The sequence below is a fragment of the Panicum virgatum genome, chromosome 3K, assembly GCF_016808335.1.
Source record: "Panicum virgatum strain AP13 chromosome 3K, P.virgatum_v5, whole genome shotgun sequence".
NCBI lineage: Eukaryota > Viridiplantae > Streptophyta > Magnoliopsida > Poales > Poaceae > Panicum > Panicum virgatum.
This window is the reverse complement of record NC_053138.1, coordinates 4,176,046-4,185,591: the sequence shown is the minus strand read 5'-3', so window position 1 is coordinate 4,185,591 and position 9,546 is coordinate 4,176,046. Positions and strand designations below refer to the sequence as shown.

Genomic DNA, 9,546 nt, shown 5'->3' with positions numbered 1-9,546 from the left:
GCCCGCAACTCCTCCTCCCCCACCAGCAACCTCCACCAGGCGCTCCTCCACCTCCACCGGATAGCCCCTAGAGCGCCGACTACCCCCATAGTCGAGGCGACGGGCTTCGCCTAGCGACTAATCGCGCCTAGTCGCTGCCTAGCCGAACTATGAGCATGTCCAACATTGCAAATGGTCGAACCAGAAAGAATAGACATAATAAGCCATGAAAAAATTGTAGCAATTGTGAACGCTTAGATGAGGTACAAAGCATTATTAACACAAACATTACATAGATGACGATCGGACATAAACTCAATCAGTCTCAAAGGACTTGCAACATATTGTTGAAATCAACACATGTAACGAAACATGTAAGAGGCACACACAGAAATTTGGAAGTTAAATGAACTTCTTGCATGATTTCCTGTACTTTGTCATCAAGATACGAGAACACATACGCCATTTACCAGTCAAATAAACGTGAGAACCTGAGTATCCAATATCTTGTTCCGCATATCACAAATGAAATGAAACTGAACTACAACACTTCGACCTCACTAGCTTATTGAACATGCTGGCACAACAGTTCTCCAGGATGTGGCATTAACCAAAAGACGATCAGCTCACATTCCATTCATGTGCCAAGCTAACTAATACAAGCACCACATGGTGCCTAAACTCGAGAACAGAATCAACTAAAAAGGAATGAATTAGTGTTCTAACTTCAAACTGATACAAGGATCCATGAAAGGCATCAATCTGCGTATAGACCCTAAACACCTCCGACTGGTCAAGCGTCAACAATGGACAGGAGCTAAGGATGACCATCAGGTGCACACTCCGAAAGAACTAAAGATTGGACCCACAGTTATTAACCTTTCCAGCTTTATTCACCATGGGATGTGATTCCAGGTTCAATGTTGCTGCCCCTCTCTTGATGCAACAGCCACAAAGAGTGGTGTAACAAGGGCAGCAAGATGTGAAGCTCGGAGAACCAAAAGCTGGAAAAAAATCTTAAATGCGAAGGCCAGAGACAGCATCATGCCCGGAATTGGGATCGCTGTGTTTCAGAGACAGGTTTGCGAATTGTGAATCGAGGTCTCTGCTGTTACTGCGGCTGTGCGTAGGAGCCTGCTGCTGGGGATGCTGTTGCTGCTGCTGCTGTTGCTGGAACAATGATCTAAGACGACCAATTTCCCTCTCAAACATCTCTTGCTGATCTGCAACATTGGAGAAGAAATACATATATTATTACTTAGTTAACTGTTTCCAATAGAACAATTCCTTAATGCTCTGTGAAATGCATCTATGCAGCTATCCTGTATACTTCATCATGGCAGTAATACTGTGTTTTTTATCAAGACAACAATGTTTTGCTTACGGTCACCGCCTGTTAAGAGTTTGCACAGCTACAGCGCGTGATGTTGAACCTTTCATATGCTACACAGCACAATTCTTTTTTAGAAATGACCACATAGGACAACTTAATCTGGTATAAAAACATTTGGTAGTTAACACCTATATAGTTTGAATAGACACCCTGTGTATTTCATCATAATTTCAGGAAATTAAAGAAGATCGACTTTCTATAGCACGAGCATGAAAATGATGAAATACATATCCCTCTCCATTTCTTTAACTTGAACTAGAACATTATTGGAACTAGCCAACTGTATGCATAATTGTAAGCATTTAGTCTACTAAAAAAATATGATTTTACAGGTTCATCTAATATCTATAGGTCAACCAAAAAAATACTTTAAATGGTATTATTAACACATAGCATCTGTTCAAACGAATATTTTAAAATGATACTATTCACCAAACTCAGGGATATGAAACCTGATTGCTACTCAACGAAAATAAGATATCATACAAAAGTTACAACCAAAATTCCAAGAAGAAAAGCAGCCCAAAAAAAACACGAGGTACAAGCCTACAAGGTACTCACAATCTCACATATGGGGGGAAAGAGGAATACTTACAGCGTTTAATAAGATGCTCTTGAGATAGACTCTCAAGCCGTTGCTTCAAGGCTTTATTTTCCAGGTCCAACATGATATTTTGCTGACCAAGAAAATCCATTTCAGCAGTAACTTCTATCCCATCTGTCTGCAAGTATAAAATTAAAGATTTTTAGGTGATGCTTAAGGTCATCCTAAATTGTACAATAAATAATGGATATGATTTGCTTCGAAAATCGAAAACGGTTACCTGCAAGGACTGAACTCTTCTCTCGAGCTCTGCAATATACTGGAGCTTCCGAACACGAGATCTCTGAGCATATTGTCTGCAATTGACATGAAAATTAAAGAAATTAAATAGGTGCAGCTCATTCAAGGTCTATCAGCATCAATCATCATGAACACTTGACATAGAGCATGCATCTCCTTTTGATGGAGGCATAATTCAAGTTTGTATATATTGGCAACAAAGGGAGGTCCAATGTACATGAAGATGTGCACCTATAATGTGTTCAAGGACTTCCTAAATTTAAAGACAGACAACATTGACAGATGTATGCCACATGTACAATCCATTTGATTAGGCCTTCAACATCTTAATGCAGCTAGAGAACTTTCTACAGAATCTGTTTGGACAAGACATCTCTAATGTAAAATAATTATTTTGTTTTGAGATTATCTAGTCGCTACCACTTTAGGGAAATTCCACTCTGTTTATCCGATTCCAAGTTTGTAGTCATGTGGACTTGCCGCAAGAAATGCACCAATAAAATGTCTTATCCAGATAACAAATATATAGACAAGACATTGATCACAAAAACATTTGTCTTATTCAATAGCATTTACAAAGTTAAACACTGACACAACATAGTGAAATCAATCTAATATGAAACATATAGTAAAACTATGCTCCCACCTATCATGCTCAAAGAACATCACAAATTAGAATGCAGGCTTCACTATGGTGTTTGCAATTATAGTAGAAAGGAGCATGCCATCAGCACTCTCCAATCACATTCATTAGCAGTTTAGAACTAATATGCTTGATGAACAAAATTCTACAAACTGAACATAATTCTTCAAATTGACTGCAATGATAAAATCAATCCAACTCACTGTTTGGCTCGCTTGGTGTCCGCCTCCGACTGTGAGTGCCTCAGGCCGTCCTTCCTCTCTGCTCCAATCCTCTGGTCATGAGCTGCATCACCATGGCCTTTCCTGTCCACCCCATTCGGCACATGGGCATGCTCAAGATCACCAAATGAGCTGGACGGACCATGGCGCCCTCCGTTCTTCTCTCTCCCTGGCATCGGCATGCCACCACCCTGCCGGTACATCTGCCTTGACTCCCACGGCCTGCCCTGAGGTCGCCCAAACGAGGTGGGTTCCGGGAAGAACTCGGGCGCGCCAGCCCAAGAAGCCAACTGTCCTCCGCCTCCTCCCCTCATGCCATCGAGCACATTGTCGTACATGCCCGCCGCGGCGCCGCCGCCGCCTTCGAAGAGCGCGAACGAGTCGCTGGACGACCTGCGGTGGCCGGGCCGGCCATGCGCCCGCGCCGGCGTCTCGGGCTCGTCCAGCAGGTCGTCAAGCCACGACGGCTGCTCGTCGGCGAGGAAGCTCTCAGACGACGTGCGCTGGTGGCCGTGGCGGTGGTGCGCGTCCCGCGGCCGCGCGATCGGGCCGAGCTCGGCGTGCTGCGCCGGCGCCGGCGCAGCCGCCGCTGCAGGGAATGGGCTCCGCGGCGGCAGCAAGGCCTGCTTTTGGAGCCTCCCGTTCGCCATCATGGCGTGCTCACCCAAGCTGCACAGAGAAATTGTGGACAAGAAATGGTTAGAAAAATATAAAGATTTGAGAAATCGTAGCACTTCAACCACATCGCCGAAAAGATGAAACTCATGCGGGATTCCTGCGGGTCCGGGCACAGATCTCATCTAGGAATCACCGCTTTCTCCACAAAAATTGGAAAAATTACGGAGAATTCGCATCAAGGAGACGCCATGTCTACGGGGGACGAAGCATTGAGAAACGCCAAGATTTTCGATAGATGGAAACGAGAAAAATCAACGGCGGTGAGCAGACAAAACCAGAATATTTCAACGAAATTGGCACAAAAAAAAGGGTTGATCAAAGGGAATCCTGTTGGAATTGCGCGAATTGGACCGGATCAAGACTGGGCAATCCGTACAAAAACTCGTAACAATAAATTGACCGGCAATCGCAAAACTAGGGGGGAGAAACAGGTGTACCAATTCGGCCGCGACTCCAGCGAGTGGCGCTTTCGATTCCTGCACCAGAATCCAAATCCTAAATCCGAATCTCGGGCTCCTGTGCCTCCTAATCTTGGGAGGGATTGGCGGGGAGAGCACGAGGGCAGCGGATAAATGGCGAGATGGAGGGACGGGAAGAGAAAAGTCAAATAAGAATGGGTGCTATATATAACGCCAGAAAAATCCAGGATTTCGACGGCTGGGATCGCAGGGACGTACCCAGAACGGGCGATCCTGGGCGTTGCTTGCAACGGGCGATCCTGGGCGTTGCTTGCAACGGCCGCCGAGAGGGTAAATGCTGCCGGTAATAAAATGCTTTGGATACTCGTGCTGACGGGGTGAAGGTTAAAAACTCGAGGTGTACAGCAAGTGCATGTTCGAACATGCATCACATGGTGGTTAACTTTTGGTTGGAATAGACTATGGTTTTATCCACTAGCAAGATTGTACTGTAGGTTTCAGAGTTAAGAAATGTGAGATATTTTTAAATTATAATTTGTTTAATATTTTACTTTAAATTGATTATTCGTCTTATTTAAAAATTTATACAAAATATTACTTTTTAGGGTAACTTGCTTTATTAATAATAGAAGTTCTTCCAGAATGATTTAAACTTGACTAAGATTCTATAAATTTTTAAATAAGAGGAGTGGTCAAAGTTAGGATCAAAAGTTCAGATAAATTATAAAAAAAATTGCATATTCAAACGAATTATAATTTGAAATGGAGGGAGTACACAACATCAAATCAAAGTAGTGGTAGATTTGCAAATGATGGAGAAATTATGGTTGTATCTGTTGATGGCCGGTCACATTGCAAACTCCCTACTGAAAATGGCAGATAAATTTGTCAAGCAACAATCTAATCTAGGTTGTGTTTAGTTCGTGAAAAGTTTGGATTTGGGTATTGTAGCACATTTCGTTGTTATTTGACAGTTAATGTCTAATCAATTATACTGTGCAATTAGTTATTTATTTCAACTGTATTTAATGCTCCATACATATATGTTCAAAGATTTGATGTGATGGGTACTGTAGAAATTTTTTTGGAAACCAAACAGGGCCCTAATCTGCGCCTAGGAAAATTAAAACAGAGTCTTCTTTTACCCTTGGGACAAACGAGTATAACTGCTGGCTCGGTTTAAGCAACTTTTTTGCTTTGAATGCCAATCCATCTGAAATTTTTTTCCCAAAAGAATGTTCAGACGGACTCGCTCTTTGTGGAAACTAGACTCAAAAAAATGCACGTCGGCGTCAGATATGAGAGCCGCCTGAGGAAGTACGCATCGCTAGCTGTGAGTCTAAGGAAGGAAAGAAAGAAAGAAAGAAGGAAAGGAGATATTTTTATGAGCCGGCCGAGACGCGTACGCAGATCAGATGTGCATGTGCGAGGCTGTTGGATTGCTGGTAGGAGCGGCCATGTCGGCCTGTCGGCCTGCTGCTCGTGCGCCCACAGGCATGCAGTGCAGGAGCCAGCAGCGGCGAGTGGTGGAGGGGCAGGCACGGCGAGGGGTGATGAAGGGGATGGCCTGAATGCCTGATGGCCAGCCAGCCGGAAACGAAAAGGAAACAGCGGCGAGACAACACAGGACAGCTCGGCTGCTCAAGCGAGATCCAGCTGCGCGCCGCCGTCCCACTGGGTACCTGCACGTGTGCTGCATTTCCTTTTTATGTCTGCTGTGTTTTTTTCTGTTATGTTGTGCATGAGTTTGGAAGTTATAGGATGATGGACCATGGAAGGGACACGATTGTTGGGATGTGAGGATGTTCTTTCCTATGGCAGGATGGGAGAAGTAGAGACTTCATGTTTAACATTTATCTAGTTAGACTGTTACCATATCAGCGAACGAGCGTTGGCTCGACTTGTGGAAGTACAAAATGGAAAATACTAGGCCGGGAAATCGACTTCCGGTTTGCAAAAAAAAAAACTCTCTGGTTGTGCTCGCTAGCTTGCCAGGGTTGAAAACGGTCGGAATAACCCTATTACCGTTTTCATTTTTATATTTTAATACGAAAGTAATATCGAAAACAATGGCGAAAACAAATATACTCACCAGATATCGAAAACAAACCAATTCGAACGGATATGTGTTAAAAACGAACGATCTACGGAAAGTCAAAACGGAAACACACCGTCACGTACCATGCCCAATCATCCAACAAACCTGACATGAGTAAATGAAAACAATAGGCAAGTGATAATAACACGGTAATTGTAAATCATGATAATAATTCACAGCTTCACAAACAAGTTCACAGCTACACACATAGTAGTGCAGTATATAGTCACAACTCACAAACCCACACTCCGATAGAAGATTTAACAAATTCACAGCCACACAAATAGTAGTAAAAGCGGTATATACCGAATTAATAAAAACAGGATATCCCGATAAAATACGAAAATACAGAAACAATCGGGATACAAGTCAAACTGTTTCCGTCCCGTTTCCGAATTTGACAACCCGTATTCCATACTGATTTCGAATTTGTCCGAAAATACGAAAATGAGCAGGTAAAATATAGAAATCGGAGCGGAACGGAACGAGATTTATCCCGACCATTTTCAACCCTCGGTATGGGCCAAGGGTTGCTTCCTCTTAATGAAAAACAGTGGAGGTTGTTCCCTCTTCTGGTCAAGTTTTTTTAAGAATGTTACCATATCTTTTCCGTCCATTTGAATATCTAACGGTATGGTTATTTCATTTTCTTGTTGGACAATCTTTTATTTAGCGTTACCCTGTTAATTGAAAATTGGTGCTGGTAAAAATATTATTTAGACAATGCTTACATATTTTTTAAAATTTTGTATGTCACATAAACAAATGTTAATTGAGTGAATGTCGATCAAACCTTTTGTATTAAAATGATATGCGTCATGTAAATGATGAAGGAAAGGGAGTACATATAGCTGACGAACCTTCTATTTTTTTAGTAGGAACAATTGGTTTCAAGATTTTTAAGGACTTTTAACTGAAGCAGATAATTTTGTTTCGTTTATCAGTCACCATTTTATCCAATCATCATGGTTAGCTTTCAGGTACAACATAGAGTATCTATATGGCATTCAATCCTAGAATATTAACATAACTATTCATTCACTTGGTTTAAAATTGTAAGGGTTATTTCGTTGCTTTTGACTAAAAATTGCTTTATTAATGCATCACTTTTGATTTAATAGCTCACATTTGATGTTTTGAGTCTGCCAATCTCAACAAAACTAACTGCTGATGTAATGGTTCATTCTCCGGCGTTAATATCATGTCATCAGCGGACCATTTGACGTGTCATTTATATCTTGGCCTCCTCTTCAACTTTATAACCTTTCTGCATCCGAATAGGAAGGTATTGTCTCTTTATTATAAAAAGAAAAAGAAAAAGAAAAGAAGAAGGAAAAGCTCCTAGCCCCTAAACACCAGCAGGCCCAGGTTATTCTCCGGCCTGTTAACCCTTTCTGTTTTGTGGCCCAACCGGACGATAAAATCCAGACTAGCCGAGAATGTGTTGTTCTGTGCTCGAGTTTTCGAAAGTTTGCCGATTACAAAGCCACGGCAGTTATGAATTTCTCGGCGCAGTCTCATGTCACGCCGTTAGTGTATCACTCGCGTCAAAATTGATCCACCTGGCGTCAATTAGACTAACCTTTTTGTTCTCGCACGGACATGACGTATAATTATATTTATGAGAATTTTTACAATAATTGAAGAAAATAAGAGTCGCCCATCTATCGAATCGTATGGTGATCAAGGTAAGAAGTATCTAAAAGTATCTAAACTAAAGTACTTGGTAGTAAAAAAATATAGGATCAAATACCAAAAAAAGTGGGACCGAATACTAGTTTAATTTCATTTTTTATAGATCTAACAGCCATAAAAAATTTAAGGGAAAACTACCTAAAAATACCCTTTGATACTTTATAATTATTGTAACAGAGCTCTGTATTTATATGTTACAGTACTCTGAATTCTTTTAGGTTTCACTTTTTTTAGATTCTTTTAGGTATCACTTTCTCATATATAATCACGGCCTTGTACATACAAAATGACATAACAATACTCATGCTTAACTTAAAAAATGATAACTACGACTTAGACTAAGCGAACAATATAGCTAGCAGTCTTGACATAGCGAGTCTTTTTAGTTGATGACTAGCAAGCACCAGGGTGCAAATATTGCCAAATTTAAGTCATTCTTTAAGATCTTGTATTGATAAAGCAACTCACAACAAAAGAAATGACATTTTGTACAAATTTTTGGATAAGACGAATGGTTAAACTTGAGGTCAAAAAAAGTCAAACAAAGTACAATTTGGAACGGAAGGAGTACTACTTTTTTTCAAAATGAAGTCCCATTTTAAAGAAATAGTATAAAATTTTGAACTAAAAAGAGTTGGAGGCGCACAGATCACCTATTTGCTCCCTAGGTAAGCATGAGGGAGGTGAGAGCTACCCAAGAGTGTGCTTGGTTGGAGTTGGGGGCGATCGGAGAAGGCCGGTGACGAGAGGGCTGTTAAGTGGGCTGGGCGGCGGCAGTTGAGCTGGTGAGCATCTGGGGGGCAAGAGGGTGTAGTTCGGGCGAAGAGTGGTTGGAGGAGGGGGCACGGTGTGCAGGCCAGGCGGTGGCCATGGCGGGCGGTGGTGGCGGCTCTGCTCGTAGCTGTGGATGGGTGTGCGAGGAGGCGCGGAGTAATTACGACGGTGGTGATCAAATTTGGACCGGCGACGACTATAACAGCGCCCGCACGTCTCGGAAGGCGGGCACCACACCGCGTCGGCGGATAGCAGATGCTCATTCTCTCCGCTTGGAATACCGAGGGCCATGCGCTTCCTTTAAGGAAGTGATAGCGTCCTCCAGTGCAAGTCATTTTCCACTATCGACGAACTAGAGGACAATTTATCGTCCCCTAGTGCGGACAGCCAGCGCCAGCTCCTGCTCGCCCCTCCCAACCCCCCACCCCGCCCATACCACCTCCTCATCCCTACCCGCGCACTAGCCCAACCCCTGGCCTTACATCACCTCCCCTTTCTCAACCTAACCAATTTGCATATTACCCCTAATTTAGGTGCTCCAACTTTCCGTGGAGGCTTAGTTTCATTTCTCAAGTATAAAAATGACCATTTTAGTCAACACACTTCTCCTTGTGACTCAACATTTAATTTCATTATTTGTCCTCCGAAAGAGCATCTAGGCCCCTAGTGAGTTTTGGAGTATTGATTGACAACACGATTAAAGGACTAACTTGTTGCATGAGATTATGAGCAGGTATTTAATTTGTGGAATGATATAGCTCATATGTTGCAAGCAAATAAGTATGTCCTATTGGCAATCATT

The 9,546-nt window shown here is 42.4% G+C and overlaps 1 protein-coding gene across 1 annotated transcript; it reads right to left on the bottom strand.

Annotated features, from left to right (window-relative positions):
- Positions 1-425: 425 nt before the first annotated feature.
- On the bottom strand, positions 426-4,347 carry LOC120696917 (uncharacterized protein At4g06598-like). Its single transcript, XM_039979968.1, has 5 exons — positions 4,196-4,347; positions 3,063-3,749; positions 2,197-2,272; positions 1,968-2,094; positions 426-1,202 (listed from the first exon to the last, which is right to left on the bottom strand). The coding sequence occupies exons 2-5, from the start codon at positions 3,731-3,733 to the stop codon at positions 997-999; spliced, it is 1,080 nt and encodes a 359-aa protein (XP_039835902.1). The 5' UTR covers positions 3,734-3,749; positions 4,196-4,347; the 3' UTR covers positions 426-996.
- Between the last annotated feature and the right edge of the window lie 5,199 nt (positions 4,348-9,546).